Source organism: Lepidochelys olivacea (assembly GCF_965140295.1).
Source record: "Lepidochelys olivacea isolate rLepOli2 genome assembly, chromosome: 1".
Lineage (NCBI taxonomy): Eukaryota > Metazoa > Chordata > Testudines > Cheloniidae > Lepidochelys > Lepidochelys olivacea.
In genome coordinates this window covers 329,846,085-329,866,672 of record NC_140411.1, presented here as the reverse complement: position 1 = coordinate 329,866,672, position 20,588 = coordinate 329,846,085, and the positions used below count along the sequence as shown (strand labels likewise).

The 20,588-nt window shown below is 45.9% G+C and overlaps 1 protein-coding gene across 4 annotated transcripts in view; it reads right to left on the bottom strand.

Moving 5' to 3' along the window:
• The window catches only part of FBXL13 (F-box and leucine rich repeat protein 13), a 197,825-nt gene that overhangs the window by 5,151 nt on the left and 172,086 nt on the right, over positions 1-20,588 (bottom strand). For 3 of the 4 annotated variants that reach the window (XM_084630203.1, XM_084630204.1, XM_084630206.1), the window contains 2 exons: positions 5,521-5,655; positions 209-372 (listed from right to left, as the gene is read on the bottom strand). In XM_084630203.1, the coding sequence (XP_084486329.1) occupies positions 209-372; positions 5,521-5,655 (299 nt within the window). The remainder of the gene's footprint in view (positions 1-208; positions 373-5,520; positions 5,656-20,588) is intronic. The other variant, XM_084630205.1, reaches the window with a different exon arrangement.

The window sequence follows — 20,588 nt, the reverse complement described above, 5'->3', positions numbered from 1 at the left end:
GGTTGGGGCCACTCACACCAAACTGGTGTCCATCCAGAGGGGGAGTGGACCAGGTTGTAACATAGATCACTTTACATTTCAATTCCAATTTCATAAAACAACCCATGTTTTGGCCTACACTTAATTAAACTAGAGGTGACAATGATATTTGTACTCATTCAAAGTTTACACTGATCTCTCAAGTTTGGCCCAGGAAGCAACATCTTACTTGGTAATATTTCTGCAGTACAGCATCTTAAGAATCCGGAGTTGCGTACAACCTTTCGAAAGGTATTTTAGTGTTTTGTCAGTAAGACGTACACAGCCTGAGATATCCAAGAAGTGGAGATAATGGCAGACTCCAGACAAATACTGAATACATAAATCCGTCATCTGTAAATCCAGCAAAAGAAATACACATACAGAAGTTAGAAGATTGCTGGAGATTCCAAAGAAAAACCAAAACACAACAGCCTAACTCAAAATTTTGAAGTGTATCATTTCAGGAAGATTATGTTGAAAAGTACCACATAGGACATGAAATGTATGGAACAGATGAATTCTGACTATCCGAAATAGGAGACGAAAAAGACTGTGAGTAACAGTTAAATGTTGGGAGTATATTTGGTGTCAGTCAAATATGATTCCAGTACATTCCAAAGCATGTAGGGATGTTTCAGCTAATCATAAGTCTGAAATAGCTCAATACTCCCAACCCCATAATTTTGCATATAACATATCTCGTGTGGTAGGATTAACTGTTCTCAGATTATTCCATTTAAACTGTTAGACTGATCCATTTTAGAGTTAACTACAGGGAGAAAGAATTTTAATTTTAATAACACCTATTTCATATTTCGGTACTGTATCATAAATGTGTGTTGTCTTGTGACTGCTTTTGTTTATAGCCTAAGGTGTCTTTCAGTTTGTCCAAGACAGAACTATTCAGCGTCACTTTACAGTTCTATAGTCTGATCTGGAACTGATCACCAGTAATGCAAACTGAAGTTTGCTTTGGGCACCATATAAGGCCTCATTTCTGCAAGGTACTTAAGTGTGTGTGTAACTTTAAATATGTGAGTAGCCCCATTGACTTCAAAGGGAATACTTATGCCTAAAGTTATGTATGTGGCTAAGTACCTTGTTTAATTGGGGCCTAAAATCTAAAGGAAACTTGATGAACGCAAAAAAATCCTATCATAGGTATTCAATCAAGCCCAGATTATCCATGGCCCGAATGGAATGGAATGAGGAGTAGCCTTCCCCACCCTTGTACTTCTTGTGCAAGGGCCAGGAACAATCTCAGTCCCTGTGATCATGGGAGTCTAACAGGGGCAAGGAGGAGACGAGATTGTAACTGTCTCCCCTTCACATTGACAGTAGCCCACAAAGCTGGACAGCCAGTGCACTATCCCTTCGCACAGTCCCTCCTGGAGCTCCACCTGGAGAGATGCAGTTCTATAACAGGTTTCAGAGTAACAGCCGTGTTAGTCTGTATTCGCAAAAAGAAAAGGAGGACTTGTGGCACCTTAGAGACTAACCAATTTATTTGAGCATGAGCTTTCGTGAGCTACAGCTCACTTCATCGGATGCATACCGTGGAAACTGCAGCAGACTTTATATATACACAGAGAATATGAAACAATACCTCCTCCCACCCCACTGTCCTGCTGGTAATAGCTTATCTAAAGTGATCATCAGGTGGGCCATTTCCAGCACAAATCCAGGTTTTCTCACCCTCCACCCCCCCCCCACAAATTCACTCTCCTGCTGGTGATAGCCCATCCAAAGTGACAACTCTTTACACAATGCATGATAATCAAGTCTGGCTATTTCCTGCACAAATCCAGGTTTTCTCACATCCCCCCCACCCCCATACACACACAAACTCATTCTCCTGCTGGTAATAGCTCATCCAAACTGACCACTCTCCAAGTTTAAATCCAAGTTAAACCAGAACATCTGGGGGGGGGGGGTAGGAAAAAACACCTTTCCTCAGGGCTGTCATCAAGTCCTGTCATCAAGACTCAGAACAGGCCTGCTTCTGTATTGAAGTAAACAGAAGTTTGGCTAAATAGATGCAGGATCGAGCCCTATTCAAGGAAATCTATTTTAGTCACATACACCAATCCTGTTCATGTCAGAGGTCATCTTTCCATTGAATTGTATCTTTAGAAATTCATCATTTAACTGGATTAGTCATTCAATCAGCGATTCATTTTCAGCCCTCACTATTTTCTCTCATTCATGTGGTTTGCTGCCCACAACAATTACATTATTTCTTTCTTCAAATAAAACTATTTAACAATTATTTCTGGAATTGGCTTTATGAACTCACAAATTACACAGGAGGTGTGGTTGTGCTATGTGCAAACTGCATGCCGAGGTTTTTTGTGAAATGAGCGATGTTTGGAAGATGATTGCTCTACATGTCCTAGAAATGTGTGTATGGAGATATAGATGACAGGGAGCCCAACTGTGCTCTCACTAAAGTCTATGGTTTTTCAATATGAAAAGGATTACAGTGGTCAGCTGTGCTCGTTTTCTGGGAATGTCCGAATTTCCAGAGCACATCTCACAACACTTTTACTGGGAAGTGAATTTCCTAAATTATAGTTCCTATGTTTTCTCTTTATGGCCTTTTTGTTTATTCAGTTATTTTTATATAGCTGATATTGCAGGCCAAGACTCTGCCAGGCATACTAACTTGTCCCTTTTAGAACAGGAGATTAGATCTTGCTTTAGTCTTTTTCTGATCATTTTTAAATAGTGTCTGAGTGGAAAATATTTCCTACTTGGCAGCTAGATACACTGTATTTATGCTGAAGATTGCCAAAGGCCCCCCCAGCTGATAGGACTTTATAGAGTTTCAAACTGGGTTAAAGCCAACAGAAGCGCTTGCAAGATCCAGGATGGATTTGTCTGAAAGATTCTTGATGCTGGAGACCAAATATTCTAGACTGTGAACAGTTAGCAGATTTACTTCATAATCTTTTTAAGAAGATATATAGACACAGAGTGGGGAGAGGAGAAATGTGGTGGGATGCAAGTGTTTATCTTCACTTAGTATGGAAAGATCTCTTTGCCTGTAGATTGCCCTGTATAGCATTATTGTTCATTATTATTATTATTGAAAAGTTAATTGAACATTTAAAAGCAGGAAAGAAATGTGAGAGACCTCTGGAACTGACATTTTGGCCATTGCATTTAATTGCTAATGGCTGAGGGTGGCTTTTAAAAGGATTCAGCATCAACCATTGACTTCAGTGGGAGCAAAATTAGGCCAACATGAGTACTCTTAAAAATCTCACCCATAGAAGCAGGACTCTTTCTGCAGAGGGAAATATTTGCGGACACAAACTTTTTTTAAAATTTACATTTGCTAGAATGCAGTAAATAGTTCTTGTTATTACTCAAGCAAGCAAGCATATGTGATTGAACAGATACAGGGAGCAGATGTGCTAAGTAAGTAAGTACTGGGACAAATGAAAATGACCTAGGCATTTATGTTAGCAGTAAAATGGAAACGGAGCCCATGTTCAGTTGGTGCAAAACAGACAATTGCGATGCTAGGGTCTAACTAAAGAGGTACTATGTAAAAGATATGGAAAATTGTCACAACACCGTACAAGGTAATGATGAGGCTGAATGGCATTACATCAGTGATGAGTCATTATTTATTTAAACAAATTAGTAACTGGAAATAATTTTCATTAAAATGTGTAAATAACTAGAAATACAGAACAAAAGTAATTCAGCAACTTCACTGAAGCAAACGTCGATATCGGAGTACGTGTAACAACACACAACATTCCATTGTCAATGGATCAGATGCAACGGAGCCCACAACTGTAACACCTATGACTCCGGGGGGGTTCTGCGGGACTGTGTGCTCACAGAACACGACTCCCCCGCAGATTTCCTGGGTTGCCCTACGGAAAATGGCAGGGAGGCCCAGGGAAGCCGTGAGTGGGGTGGTGGTGATGGAGGGAGGGCCAGGGGTGACCATGGACGCAGTTTTTTGGGGGGAGGGATTGCCCCCCTCCAAACAGAGGTGAGGCATGGGGGGCACACGGGGTTACATGCCACTGCCCCCCCAATTCTGCAAGGGCAGAGCTGCCCAGCTGAAGGAGGCTGTCTCCACTCCGCTGACTCTGCAGCTGAACGCTGCCTCCTGGGTCCTAGTGCCAGTCGTGCTCCCCTTCTGCGTGCTGGGAGCCTTCCAGTTTTCTATCCTGTGCAACACACAGTGGAGCTGGGTATGGGGGGGGGGGGGGGAGATGAGGAAAATGGGGGAACGGGGGATGAGGGGGGAAGAGGCAGTGGGGAAGGAAGGGAGGTGGAAATGGGCAGGGGGAGGGGACTGTGGGAGTGAGGGGAGGGGAATGGAGAAGAAAAGGGGATAGGGGAATTGCGGGAGGAAGCAGGAGCCCAGCATGCGGCTTCCCCTCAGCAGCAGCTGGGGCTCCCCTGTTAAGCAGGCACATCAAGCTCTCACCCTGACAAGCCCTACCCCCCCTACACCTGGACCTCTAATGAGCCCCCCACACCAAGACCCCCACCCCACTGATCCCCAACCAGCTGCACCTGGACCCCCACCCCATCAAGCCCCACTCCCCCAGTACCTGTACCCAGCATCCAGCCCCCCACCCGAGCCCCAACCACCTTCCTGCATCCCCTGCAGAGTCCCATTGCCCCTGAACCCAGAATATCCCAGTTAGTCTCTGTGCATCCAGATCTCCCACTGAGCTGCCCACACTAAGACTGCCCCACACAGAAACCTCTTACCTCACACCTGGATCCCCCCACACTAAGTCCCTTCACACTTGGATCCTGCTGGGATGAGCCTGTCCACCCACACCTGGTACACCTGGTGCTGAGGGACAGCGCCCAGGGCATTTCTGGGGCAGGCCCAGCCCTTGCATTGTGTTAGGGTCAGGTGCAGCCTCACTGCCGAGTCTCTGTATCGGGGGAGGTGTGGGCTTCAGGGTGATCTCCCACCTCAATGCAGCCAGTGGCCTGTGCTCCCCACTGCCAAGCTTGAGCCACACTTATTTATTGACAAATAAAATTTGCAGAATTTTGCAGAATTTTAAAATATTGTGTGCATAATTGAAAATGTTTTGGCACAGAATTCCCTCACAAGTAACATATGCACACACAGATAATAATATACTAACTATACGTACATTTTTCAAAATGTTTAAGTGACTTAGGTGCCTATGTCCCATTTACAAATGTGACTTGGGCACTTGGGAGCTTAATTCGTATGGAAAATCAATGGGACCATGGCTCCTAAATCATTTAGGTGCATTTGAAAGTTTGTGACCAGATCAATATTCCAAAGGTCACTGTTAGTTCACTGGTTTTAATTATTGGTGATTATTATATATAACATAGTTAATTTTTTTAATGTTGAAGAATAAAGCTATAGGATGGTTGCAAAATGTGGACATCAGCAAGTCAAATGTCTCAATGATACATTATTTCATTTTATGTAATAGAATTTCTAGAACTACCCTTCCCAGCTCTTGTACCTACCTTGTGGCATCCAGCTATGTTGAGGGATGTAAGTTGGTGGCAGTTAAAGGCAAAAGCTTTGACAGTTTCATTTGTCAGCTGAAAGCAGTAAGAGACATCACAGTATTGTAGATCTTTTGCATCCTGGCAGAACCTCTGAAACACAGTTACAAACACCCAAATCAATCTCATGTACCTTTTTGGATGCTTACAGTTCTATAATACATTCACACTAATCTTCTGATTTACTTCAATCACTGTAACTGATTAATTTATTATTTTTCTCATATTGAACATGTGGAATAAGATACATATTATCAATGAGATTACTCAGTTGCATTCCATAACTCCCAACAAAAAAGGAGGAAATGCACCAGGTGACTATTTTTCATTTCTGACACTGGTAGATCACGAAGTGTGTTCTTCAGATCACACATAGCCTCTTTCATTTCATTTAAGTTTCATCGCACTTACTAAGATAGAAAAAAGACTGAGTTTGTGTCTTTTGCAATGAACATATCCAAACATTAAGGGTTACATTTCCAAGTGGGCCACAAAAATACTCTGTTCTCTATTGTGGCTTCAGATATCCTTGCTGTACATATTAAAAGGCATTTGGCAAGCAAAATAGGCAACAGTGTCTGGGCAGATTAATTGGAAGGGAGTATGGTCTAGGTGTTTGATCTGAAAACTGCAACTAAGGAGGTCTAGCTTCTTGCCCCAATTCTGCCACTAACCTGCGGTGTGACCTTGGGCAAGTCATGTAAAATCCAGCTTTTCAAAAGGCCCTCTTATTATGGGTGCCTTAGTTTTTTGAGGGTTCAACAAACTTACAGTCTGGTTTTCAGAGCTAGTGAACACCTGAAGATCCCATTCACTTCAATTTCAGCACCTCTGAAATTCAGATCTAGTTGTTTAAAGATGGGTTTCAGAGTAGCAGCCGTGTTAGTCTGTATTCGCAAAAAGAAAAGGAGGACTTGTGGCACCTTAGAGACTAACCAATTTATTAGAGCATAAGCTTTCGTGAGCTACAGCTCACTTCCTCAGATGCATATCGTGGTCAGTTTGGATGAGCTATTACCAGCAGGAGAGTGAGTTTCTGTGTGTATGGGGGTGGGGGGATGTGAGAACCTGGATTTATGCAGGAAATAGCCCAGCTTGATTGTCATGCACATTGTGTAAAGAGTTGTCACTTTGGATGGGCTATCACCAGCAGGAGAGTGAATTTGTGTGGGGGGGTGGAGGGTGAGAAAACCTGGATTTGTGCTGGAAATCACTTTAGATAAGCTATTACCAGCAGGACAGTGGGGTGGGAATAGGTATTGTTTCATATTCTCTGTGTATATATAAAGCCTGCTGCAGTTTCCACGATATGCATCTGAGGAAGTGAGCTGTAGCTCACGAAAGCTTATGCTCTAATAAATTGGTTAGTCTCTAAGGTGCCACAAGTCCTCCTTTTCTTTTTGTTTAAAGATGGACACCCATAAAAGGAAATATCCAAACTTAGAGGCCATTTTTTTAACATTTGGATGTTAGCCTCTCTGTGCCTTAGCTTTCTTAACTCAAAAATGAAAATGATGGTTGTGAGCCTATTAATTAATATTTAAGAACAGAACACAACATAAGAACATAAGAATGGCCATACTGGGACAGACCAAAGGTCCATCCAGCCCACTATCCTGTCTATCGACAGTGGCCAATGCCAGGTGCCCCAGAGGGAGTGAACCTAACAGGTAATGATCAAGTGATCTCTCTCCTGCCATCCATCTCCACCCTCTGACAAACAGAGGCTATGGGCACCATTCCTTACCCATCCTGGCTAATAGCCATTATTGGACTTAACTTCCATTAATTTATCTAGTCCTCTTTTAAACCCTTTTATAGTCCTAGCCTTCACAACCTCCTCAGGCAAGGAGATCCACAGGTTGACCGTACACTGGGTGAAGAAGAACTTCCTTTTGTTTTAAATCTGCTGCGCATTAATTTCATTTGGTGGCCCCTAGTTCTTATATTATGGGAACAAGTAAATAGCATTTCCTTATTCACTTTCTCCACACCACTCATGATTTTATATACCTCTATCATATCCCCCCTTAATCTCCTCTTTTCCAAGCTGAAAAGTCCTAGCCTCTTTAATCTCTCTTCATATGGGACCCGTTTCAAACCCCTAATCATTTTAGTTGCCCTTTTCTGAACCTTTTCTAATGCCAGTATATCTTTTTTGAGATGAGGAGACTACATCTGTACGCAGTATTCAAGATGTGGGCGTACCATGGATTTATATAAGGGCAATAAGATATTCTCCATCTTGTTCTCTATCCCTTTTTTAATGATTCCTAACATCCTGTTTGCTTTTTTGACTGCCGCTGCACACTGCATGGACGTCTTCAGAGAACTATCCACGATGACTTCAAGATCTTTTTCCTGATTAGTTGTAGCTAAATTAGCCCCCATTATATTGTATGTACAGTTGGGGTTATTATTTCCAATATGCATTACTTTACATTTATCCACATTAAATTTCATTTGCCATTTTGTTGCCCAATCACTTAGTTTTGTGAGATCTTTTTGAAGTTCTTCACAGTCTGTTTTGGTCTTAATTATCTTGAGCAGTTTAGTATCATCTGCAAACTTTGCCACCTCACTGTTTACCCCTTTCTCCACATCATTTATGAATAAGTTGAATAGGATGGGTCCTAGGACTGACCCTTGGGGAACACCACTGGTTAACCCTCTCCATTCCGAAAATGTACCATTTATTCCTACCCTTTGTTCCCTGTCTTTTAACCAGTTCTCAATCCATGAAAGGATCTTCCCTCTTATCCCATGACAACTTAATTTACGTAAGAGCCTTTGGTGAGGGATCTTGTCAGAGGCTTTCTGGAAATCTAAGTACACTATGTCCACTGGATCCCCCTTGTCCACATGTTTGTTGACCCCTTCAAAGAACTCTAATAGATTAGTAAGACATGATTTCCCTTTACAGAAACCATGTTGACTTTTGTCCAACAGTTTATGTTCTTCTATGTGTCTGACAATTTTATTCTTTACTATTGTTTCAACTAATTTTCCCGGTACTGACATTAGACTTACCAGTCTGTAATTGCCAGGATCACCTCTAGAGCCCTTTTTAAATATTGGCGTTACATTCCAGTCATTGGGTACAGTGCTTTGCAAAGTACTTTGGAGACTCCCAGATGGAACGTGGTATAGAAGAACAAAGTATTATTATTACTAATAATATAGTCTAGTTTGCTCGCAGGTTCTTGCAGTATCTGGACATTTTTGCAGGTACATGTGTTGCACTCTCCTTTGAAAATGGGGTCTGAAGAGACCAAAGAAAGAAACCTGACTAATTTAATGTAGTGTATACGACACCTTACATTTAACCTTTGCATCTACGATGGCCAAGAATGTGAACCAGAATGTCTGACAAGCTGCAGGTTAAATAATTAATTTAAAATAGACTGTGCTTCACAGCTGCCCAATTCACATAAAACCTTACTTTGCATGAAACAAGGTAAGATGGATCTACATACTGTGGCATGTTTGAGTCTTTGCAATGAAGCTGCTATAAACAGACAAACCAATTCAGAACCACAATATGACACTTTCCACCTTCCCCCTCTGCATCTTCAGAAATCCTTTGGCTTGAATCTTTTTCAGGGGTTAAAGCTGTTTATTTCAGAACCTCTCTCTCTCTCTAAAGGGAGATGGAGGATGTCCCAGCACCTCTATCAGTGCAGGCAACCAACTGGACGTTGCCAGCTTTTCTCCACCATTCAAGCCCCCAGCCCAACTCCTTTTTGGGATAGCTCATTGTGGAGCTAGTGTCCTCTCTGCAGGGCCCACAATACAAATGTAAATGACCTAAAATAATATTTTATACATCAAAATATCATGATTTTCATTTCCAGACAAGTGTCTCTGAATCTTTCATGGCTAGAAGAAAGTGCTTGGCCCTATTGGGAATCTCCCCTTTACAATGATTTGTAGCCCTGAAGGGTGGTAAGACATCAAATCTTAAACTTGTCACTGGTCCAGCCTTCCAGGACTGTTCAGCGTGGGCCTATCGCAAGTGTAATTTAGCATGGGATAGAGTGGCAATTCTACCTGTGTGAGGGAAACAAGAAAACATTTATGTGGCAGACTGAGTTAAAAAATGGTGGCTGCTTGAAGCTGCTCAAAGGTTTCTAGTAATAGAAATAGTCCTGAAATACAGGGATTAGTGAAAAGAGTGGCAGGTAAAGGTGCATGATGAATGCAATTAATCACAGAGATACCACCTCCATATATGTGGTACATACTATCAGTAATAAAACATATCACATATACAGCTGTCACCCTAAAAAACAGTATTTACCAATAATTACCTGATTATTGTATCTGAGACACAGCAGTATTCTGCTTAACTTAAAATATGAATTCACTGTAGTATCTCAGATGCTTTGATGTGGTAATTGCTGGTAAATGCTGACTTTTGGATGACCAATGTATGTAAGTGTGAACTGCATGTGTGTGTGGGTATATATACAGCCAGACCTGCACACACTTTATAATTTCAACTTTATTTCATTAACCAGCTTTTAAATCTTACCATCTGTGTCTAGCGCTGCAGTTTGCTTTTTGGATCAGTACGGTTATGATAGGTCAGCAACTGCTGTTTTTAAGTACAGTATATATCTGGCTGTGAATGTTTTACTTTAAGACACTTTTGTTTTACTTTAAGAATGGAAATACAGAAATTATAAATGTTAGCTAGTATGGCTTTCATATTTTAATGCCAGTTTTGCAGGGTGTTAACTGCAGTGCAGAAAACTTCTAAACCCCCAGTGACTAAATTTTTTTCTCCTCATGTAAGAGAAGCCTAATTATCTTCAGCATTAGATCCCCACATGTGATTAAGTCATTACTACATTCCCAGTGAGGGTATGTAGTACAGGCTGCAGCCAGGATTTCAGTGTTTGTGTGATATGCTTAGATCATTTTTACTGGAATTGTCAAGCTGCTACAGTCTGTCATATGTACAGATTTAAAATATCCATAAAAAATTAGGTACTGAAGCTGCTCCTACCATTAAAACTCCCCACTAACTGTGAATACCACCATTACCCCAAACATAGCTTTTTACAAGTTATCAGCTTAAGTCCTGAAAAATCATACAACAAAGTATTTTTATAACCTGTTGAGGAGTGCTGGGGAACTTAGTGCTGCCAAGAATTATTTTCTTTAATGAAAACAATAACTGGCATATAACATGAAAAATGGCATATAACAGAACATCTGAATATTTTGTTATGCGGTAATCCTTTGTGTAAATTACATTTTACTTTAATAGACTGAATCTTTTTTGGGAGATAATCTATACAAGGCCTCCAAGTCAACACAAAAGGCAAAACAACCTTGCCAGCATGCAATTCCCATTGAATTTCATATTCAGTGAGAGGACAAAAATAACTGATAATGATTAAAGCAAATTAAATGTGAGCTTGAAAGGTAATGTTGTGACAAAAAAATGCAGTTTTGGGCTGTATACACAGAGTTATCACGCCACAAACAAGGAAGGGGACAGTCCCATTTTAAATAGCACTGGTTGGATTGCAACTTGACTGAATTTTCTCTGGGCACTTCAGTGCAAACACCGTGTTAATACTAGAGCTGTACGAATCATCATTTTTTTAGTTTGCTGGCTGAACTGAAAAAAAATGTGCTTCACATCAAATGAAATGAAAACTTGTTTGGTTTCTTAGTGAAAGAAAAAATGATTTGGGTAAAATAAAATATTTTGTTTTGAGTGGGGGGATTTTAGCTGCTTTTTTATTAAAATAAAAGGAAATGTGGAATGCCATTCACAAAAACCACCGGACGAGGAGGTGATAGTGCCCCCGCCCCATGCCCCTGTGGTAGAGCACTTTCATGGGATATGGGAAGAGTCCTCACTCTGCCTAATTTGGAGCAGGAGTTTGAACAGAGATCTCCCATACTGCAAATGAGTGCCGGGCTATAGGGTATCCTTGGTGGATCTTTCTCAGTCTCGCCTCTTGAAGCTGTTCCTCTTCGTATAAATAATTAAATATTCACTGCACCATGGAGAGCACTCTAACATGGGGTTAGGACACTTGCCAAGGCGGGAGTGCCAGTCCCTGTGTCAAATGAATATTTAATTATTTATACAAAGTGGAACAGCTTCAACAGGAAATACTGAGAGAAAGCCACCCCACAACACCACATAACCCAAAACTGCAGCTTTCAGCAAATAAACTGTTATTCTGAAAACATTTGCCCAGCTCTAGTCAGCACATTGGAGGGAATTGAGAGAAGAGGAATGGTCTTAGGTGGAAAAGTACTATATATATAGTTTAGCACTAAGGAATGGGTAGGAAGGGGGAAATAGAATAACTGTCTACAAGTCAGTGATGAGCTGCCAAAACCTTAACAACCGGTTCCCTCCTCACCCCACGAGGGGGTTGTGGCTCACCCCGGCCCCCCGGGACTCTTGCCCCATCCAACCCCCCCATGTTCCTTGATGCCCCCCCGGGACCTTTGCCCCAACTACCCCCCTCCTCTGTCCCCTGACTACCCCCAAAACCAGGCAGGAGGGGCTCGTGGGCCACTGTAGTGGCTGCCCACCCCACCCCTAAGAGCCAGAGGCACCTGCCGGGGTGAGGTGGGGAGTCCTGGCGGTGCTTACCTGGGGCAGCTCCCAGGAAGCATCCGGAAGGTCCCTCTGGCTCCTAGGGGCAGGGGAGCGTAGCTGGGGGGGAGCAACAGGAGCGGCCACTCCCCCCACTGATCACATCAAAAGTGGCGCCTTAGGCGCCGACTCCCTGGGTGCTCCAGGGTTGGAGCACCCATGGGGAAAATTTGGTGGGTGCAGAGCACCCACCGGCGGCTCCCCGCCTCGCGCCAGGCCCCAGCTCACCTCCACTCCGCCTCCTCCCCTGAACGCGCCACCCCACTCTGCTTCTCTGCCCCCCCCTCCGGTTTCCCGCGAATCAGCTGTTCGTGCGGGAAGCCAGGGAGGGCTGAGACACAGGCTGCGGCTTCACGCTCAGGCCCAGGGAGGTGGAAGTGAGCTGGGGCGGGGAGCGGTCCTCCTGGGCCCCCCGCCGGGTTACCTGCTGTGGCGTGGGTGGCCCTCCTTGTGGACCCCCGCCCCAGCTCACCTCTGCTCCGCCTCCTTGGGCCTGAGCGCGAAGCCGCCACCTGCTTCTCAGCCCCCCGGCTTCCTGCGCAAACAGCTGATTCGCGGGAAGCTGGGCCGGGGGGGAGGACAGAGAAGCAGAGCGGGGCGGCGCGTTCAGGGGAGGAGGCGGAGGCGGAGTGGAGGTTAGCTGGGGCTGGGCGCGGGGTGGGGAGCTGCCAGTGGGTGCTCTGTATCCACCAAATTTTCCCCATGGGTGCTCCAGCCCCGGAGCACCCATGGAGTCGGCGCCTCGCAGGACAACCGGTTCTAAAAGGGCTTCTAAATTTAACAACCGGTTCTAGCCAACTGGTGCGAACCAGCTCCAGCTCACCACTGCTACAAGTATTTCATAATATGATAGGTCTAGATTCCCTAGATAGGAAAATCCTCTAACGGGGACAGGAAATTTCAATCTCTGCAATAATTTCTAGCCTGTCCACTTCACAATCATTCCTTTTTTCTTACCCCTCCAGCTTTCTTGGCAACATGGCTCCTATAGTTGCTATGTACCCAGGAGCTCCCTACTGGCAGCTGACCTACAGGGGAGTTTCTCATGGCATAATTGCAGAGGTAGTGAGAAAGTTTTTATTTTGAGTCAAGATGCTGATTTATCTTGTGAGCCATGTTCAATTTTAGGGAGCTGACTTTATATATGTAAGCAGTGTCAGGATGAGCTCCACCCTGACATCTGGTGGTGAGGTGTGGCAAGTTGTGGAAAAGAACTTCAGGGGCCGATCTCATTTGCATAGGCACACCCACCACGCCTAGAATGAGACCATAGCTGCCCAAATGGTCACTTTGGCTGCTGTGGGATCCCCAGTGTCTCTGTTATTGGGGCAGGAAGAATAAATTGCTATTACCCTGATTATGGGAACTGTGCTTGGAACTGTACGTGGCCTTTTGTTATGATGGAGGGATTCACCATCAACTAAGTAGCACTCGCTAGGCAAGGGTCATGGGTTCCAAAACTGTGTGAATGGAGAGAGGCTGGGGACAAGTATTAATACTTGGTGGCATGGGCCCCTTGGTGAGGGCCTTACATGCTGATTGCACTTCCTCCTCTCTCCACTGTGGAATATCAGAGCTAATTTTGATTTCATTAGAAGTCTAGTTATAGGCTGCTGAGCTCACTTTGGGCTGACAGTGCACCAGCACTGGGGCTCCCCTACTATAAGCTGAATTCACCTAAGAGCTGAAATCACTGAGTGTTGTGTTAAGTAGTGGGGGAGCCTGAAGATATATTGTGGAGCAATTTGCGGGACGGCTGGTGAAGCAGTTCGACGCGGAGCAGTGTGTGGATGGCAGGAGCTGCTTGTGGGCCGTGGAGCTGAGTGAAGGAGTTCATGGGGTGGCTGGCGGAGCGGAGTGCAGCTGAGTGAAGGAGTTCGTGGGGCGGCTGGCGGAGCGGAGCGCAGCTGAGCGAAGGAGTTCGTGGGGCGGCTGGCGGAGCGGAGCGCCGCTATGGAGCTATGGGGCGGTCAGCTTCAGATCACGTAAGGTGCCTCTTACCCCTGTCCCATTTCCACCCAGATTGGGAGGTAAAGCTCCGCCGATAAACTTTCGAACTCTGGGGCTGCCCTGACCAGGGACAGAGACTTTTGGGGCATTGGACTTTTGGGACTTTGGGTGATTTGGGGTTGCTGGACTCAAGAACCAAAGGGAAAAGGGCATGCCCCAATTTGCCTGGGGTGGGGTTGTTTTTGCTCATGGGTTGTGTTATGAATCCTGTTGGTGGTGTTTCCCCAACATAATGCCACATTGTTTCTCTCTGTTATTAAAAGACTTTTGCTACACTCAGACTATGTGCTTGCGAGAGGGGAAGTATTGCCTCTTGGAGGCGCCCAGCGGGGGTGGTATATATTGGTCCCAGGTCACTGGGTGGGGGCTCGAGCCGGTTTGCATTGTGTTATTGGAATGGAACCCCTAGATATTGAACCCGGCCCTTGTTGCTGCCAACTCTGACGGGCAGAAGGGTTACATTTTTGGGGGCTCGTCCGGGATCGCCTGGGTCAGTACCCCTCGCAAGCACCTGTTGAGTGATCCACTACATTGGGAAACAATTTATATTTTTTTTTGTTTGTGCTTATATTTTGAGGAAATTACTGTTTGTATAATGGCTAATATGTCAGGTTTGTTGGGCCCTGGCTCAGCAGCTTCTAGCTCAGAGGCTGCAGCCTCGGCTGATGATTGGACAAAAGCTCTGGGGCAAATATTGGAAAAGGTTGTGCTTCCCCATGCTGAGTCAGACTCTTGTCGTAAGTTAAGATTATTTGCTGGGGAGGAGGAGTTTGAACCCTGGTTAGAGCATACCACTGAAATGCTGCAAGAGTGGGCCGTACCAGATGCAGAAAAGTGAAGATGCCTTATAGAGAGCCTTGGCGGCCCAGCATTAGATGTGATTCGCACCCTGAAGCTCATTGACCCTGGGGTCAGTGTGAAGGACTGCCTAGAGGCCCTTGAACACAACTTTGGGAGCGTAGAGGGCCCTGAAGACAGCTACTGTAAGTTCCTTAATTCCCGACAACAAAAGGGCGAGAAGGCTTCAGCCTACATACAGAGACTGGAGAGACTGCTTCAGAGAGCTGTCATGAGGGGAGCAGTGACTGCTGAGCAGATGGATCAGACCAGACTGGCTCAAATTGTAAGAGGAACTCAGTATCAGAACCCGATTCTACTTCATCTCCGGCTAAGAGAACGACGGGAACATCCCCCAAGTTACTCCCAGCTGATAAAAGAGGTCCGAGAGGAGGAAGAAAGGCAGGCTGCCAGTGAGTTTTGGGAAGCCCAAACATCGGAGCCAGCCAGCACAACACCACTGCAAATGGCCAGTGTACTGATGGTGAGCACCAGAGAGGAACTTGCCCAACAAATGCAGGTCCTGACGGAACGGATAGCTGAGCTGCAAAGTACCGTTGACCGAGTTAAGACTTCTAGGAATAAGAAGCCTCAAACTGTGGCGATTGAGAAGCCCGCACTTAGAGCCACCATCCCCCCCAGGCGAAGGGGGAAAGGTCAATTCTTCTGCTACCGATGTGGTCAGGATGGACACAGTGCTGCCAAGTGCCGTAATGAAGAAAACCCCTCCTTAGTGTATGGAAAGCTGAGGATCAGTTGGGAGAGATCCGGTAGCTGCCAGAGGGTCTGGGGACGGGGACCCCCCAGGTCTGCAGGATTTGAAGATTCCCCCAGAAAAGACTGTCCAGCTGGGATCCCTGCAGGACTGATAGGGCCTCGAGCAGAGGTCATGGTGAGGATCGAAGGGGTGGAGTGTAAAGCAGTGCTTGACACTGGATCTCAAGTGACTATTATATTTCAGTCATTCTACCAACAGATGCTTAGGCACCTGCCTATACAGCCACTGACTGGCCTTGGCCTATGTGGCCTCAGCATGGATGAATACCCCTATCAAGGGTATGTCATAGTGCACCTGGAATTCCCAGAGGAGGTTGCTGGGGTAAGAGAAGAGGTAGACACAGCTGCCTTAATATGCCCTGACCCTAAAGGGACTTCTGATGTGTCTGTGCTGATAGGGACCAACTCCAGTCTCTTCAAGGTACTCGCGGATTACTGCAGAAGGCGGGCTGGGGACCAGTACCTGAATACCCTGATGATCCATACGCTTTGTGCTGAAGCCTATAGGAAAATTGAGAGCGCTAAAAGGGACACATCTGAGCTACCGCTTGGGGCACTGAAGTACGCGGGCACAACCCCCTTAGTAGTGCCTGCAAGGACGGAGCAAGAAGTGCTTGTCATGAGTACCTGTCTGAAAGGCAGTAAAGGGACGTTAGCAATGATAGAGCAGCCGATGGGAGGAGAGCTCCCTGAAGGAGTGCTGGTCCCCAGTGGAGTCATAACCCTACCTGCTGAAGCCCAGGAAAGGGTGACTATATTGATTGCTAATGAAACGAGTCGTGATATTTTTGTGAAGCAAGGACAAAAGATAGCAGACCTCTTTGAGCCTGAGTCGATTGTAAAACCCCAGTATGAAACTCCAGTTTCGGCAATAGACCCAGCAAAGTTTGACTTTGGAGATTCACCAGTGTCCGAGGACTGGAAAGATCGCCTGAGGAAGAAACTTTGTGAAAGATCCAAGGTGTTCTCACTGCATGAGTGGGATGTGGGATGTGCAAAAGGAGTAGAGCACAATATCAGACTACATGACTCTCGACCTTTCAGGGAGAGATCTAGGAAGATTGCTCTCTCTGAGATGGAAGATGTGCGACATCATCTTCAGGAGCTGGCTGCGAATGGCATCATTACAGAGTCCCGCAGCCCATACGCCTCACCCATTGTGGTAGTCCGCAAAAAGAATGGGAAAATCCGGATGTGTATTGACTACCGCACCCTAAACAGCCGTACTGTGGTCGACCAGTACACTATGCCTCGAGTGCAAGACGCCTTAGACTGTTTGCTGGGAAGCCAGTGGTTCTCTGTGTTGGATCTTCGAAGTGGATACTACCAGATCCCTCTGGGAGAAGAAGATAAGGAGAAGACAGCCTTCATCTGCCCATTAGGGTTTTATGAGTTTGAACGCATGCCCCAAGGGATTTCTGGAGCACCTGCCACCTTTCAACGTCTCATGGAGAAAGTTGTGGGAGACATGAATTTACTGCAAGTGTTAGTTTATTTGGATGACCTGATTGTGTTTGGAAGAACCTTAGAGGAGCATGAAGAAAGACTTCTTAAAGTGCTTGATAGGTTGGAGGATTATGGTCTGAAGCTTTCAATTGACAAATGCCAGTTCTGCAGAACCTCAGTGAAGTATGTGGGTCACATTGTGTCCCAAGAAGGTGTGAGTACTGATCCTGATAAAATAGAAGCACTCACTACATGGCCACGTCCAAGTAACTACAGAGAACTCAAGACCTTCCTTGGATTTAGTGGCTACTACCGCAGATTTGTGAAAAACTATGCTACGATTGTAAAGCCTCTGAATGATCTTACCAGGGGACATCAGTTCAGCAAGAACAAATCTAAGTCCAAGAATAAGGGGAGGTCCCCAAAGCCTCCTGTGCAGAGACACAATGGCCCCTTTGCACCATTTGGGCCACGGTGGGATGAGAGATGTGAAAGGGCTTTTCAAGAAATCATTACTTGCCTAACTCATGCTCCAGTCCTAGTTTTTGCTGACCCAAGCAAACCATTTATCCTGCATACTGATGCCAGTTTGGAGGGTCTGGGAGCAGTCCTGTACCAGGAAGTGGAAGGCAAATGTAAACCTGTAGCCTTTGCCAGCCGAGGATTGTCTGATAGTGAAACTCGCTATCCCACCCACAAGCTGGAGTTTTTGGCCTTGAAATGGGCCATCACTGAGAAATTTCGAGACTACTTGTATGGTGCTCAGTTCCAGGTGTGGACAGATAACAATCCACTGACTTATGTGTTAACAAGTGCTAAGCTGGATGCTACAGGGCAGAGATGGGTGGCCGCCTTGGCTAGCTATGAGTTCAGCATTCAGTACCGATCAGGGAGAAGCAATGTAGATGCAGATGCATTGTCCAGGCGTCCGCAGGCTCCAGAAGTTGCTGTGATACCCACAGATGGAGTGAGAGCTATTTGCAGTGTGAGTCGCCGAGAGCCAGAGGCCCGTGAAGACTTTCAGGGATGTGTTGCAGAAGCTTTGGGCCTGCCCCCTGAATGCATGCCTTCTGCTTCGGTGAACTATATTGCATTAGACCAATCTCCTTTGCCCATGCTCAATGCGGCTGACTGGCAAGAAGCCCAGCGGCAAGATATTGACATTCGTGATACACTACTTGCCAAAAGGGAGGGGCGAAGCCCAACTGCGGTTGTCCCACCTAACCCGGAGGGTAAACTACTATTGAGAGAATGGACCAAACTAAAACTGATTCAGGGAGTGCTACACCGAATGACCACTGACCCTTTACAAAAACAACGAGCACAACTAGTACTGCCAAAAAAGTACAGAGCCCTGGCCATGAGGGCCCTGCATGATGACTTTGGGCATTTAGGGATGGAGAGGACCCTGGAACTTATTCGTAGTAGGTTCTATTGGCCCCGAATGGCTGAAGATGTTCGCAGGAAATGTGAGACTTGCGCTCGATGTGTTCAAAGGAAAACTCTGCCCACGAGGGCTGCATATCTCAAGAACATCACCAGCAACAAACCTTTGGAGTTGGTATGCATTGATTTCTTGTCTGTAGAGGTAGACAAGAGGAATGTTGGAAACATTCTAGTAGTGACTGACCATTTTACACGGTATGCACAAGCATATCCCACACGTGATCAGAGGGCCACCACCGTTGCTCGAGTATTGTGGGACAAATATTTCTCAGTCTATGGATTCCCGGCTCGGATACACTCTGATCAGGGGCGGGATTTTGAGAGTCACCTTCTGAAGGAGGTGCTGAAGATAGCAGGAATTAAAAAGTCTAGGACAACGCCTTATCACCCCCAAGGTGATCCTCAGCCAGAGAGGTTCAATCGAACCCTATTAGATATGTTGGGAACTTTGCGACCAGAGCAGAAGGCAACCTGGAGCCAGCATGTCGCATTTCTGGTGCATGCCTACAATGCCACAAAGAACGATGCTACGGGAGTCACCCCATATCTCTTGATGTTTGGGCGAGAACCAAGATTACCCATAGACTTGTGCTTTGGTGTATCAGAGGACGGAGATAGCTATGAAACTCATCAGCAATATGTATCCCGACTAAGAGAAAAGCTGCGGGATGCTTATCGCTTAGCTACCGCTGCGGCTCGGAAGAACGCAGACCGCAACAAACATCGATATGATGCTAGAGTGCGTTCGCAGGAGCTCCAGCCGGGGGACAGAGTCCTGCTGCGAAATTTGGGTATTGCTGGCAAACACAAGATAGCTGACAGATGGAAGGCAATACCTTACCTGGTGATGGAAAAGCTGGGAGATCTGCCGGTCTACAAGATCAAACCTGAAGACGGTCCAGGGCAAATAAAGACGGTGCATAGAAACCTTTTGCTCCCTGTGGGGGAATTGGTAAGCACCCCTTGTGAGATGGGCCACGGCAGGGCCGCCGGGCAGAACAGAGGTGCTAGACCAAAGCCGCCATCCAACACAGACAGTGGGCCCCCTGCAGCTAACTTACCCCTATTCTGCACATCTGAGAGTGAGTCTGAGGAGGAAGACACAACCCTGGTGTATCCTGGGATGGAGACAAGATTTCAGTCTCGATCAGCTGAACCAAACGAGAGTTCTCCCTTTTCCGCCCTAAACCCATTGGCGGAACTATTTAGGCCCCTTTCTGATACCCCGGTGCTGCTGATGAGACCCCCCTGTGATGACAAACACAGGTTATTGGACAATGGGGACAGACAGGTAGAGGATGTCCTGGGCACCTTGGACCCTCCAGCGTTAGAACTAGGAGTGCAGGGGCCTACGCCAGTAGCCGAGGGACCCTCCAGGGAAGCCTCTCCATCCGTCACTCAAGAGGATGTTCCCCTTACTTCGGCAACAGAGATTCTCAATAGACGAGACAGGGTGATAAGACCAGTGAAACGGTTAACTTATGATGCACCTGGGGTGACTAGTGAGGAGCCAATACATTTAGCACACAGGCTTGTGGAAGCTAAAGTGGGCTTCCTGAGGCCCTTTGGAGGAAACCAATGAGTTGGTATAAAGGGAGTGTGATTTGTCGGGACGACAAAGTCTCGGCTGCGGGGAGGATGTAAGCAGTGTCAGGATGAGCTCCACCCTGACATCTGGTGGTGAGGTGTGGCAAGTTGTGGAAAAGAACTTCAGGGGCCGATCTCATTTGCATAGGCACACCCACCACGCCTAGAATGAGACCATAGCTGCCCAAATGGTCACTTTGGCTGCTGTGGGATCCCCAGTGTCTCTGTTATTGGGGCAGGAAGAATAAATTGCTATTACCCTGATTATGGGAACTGTGCTTGGAACTGTACG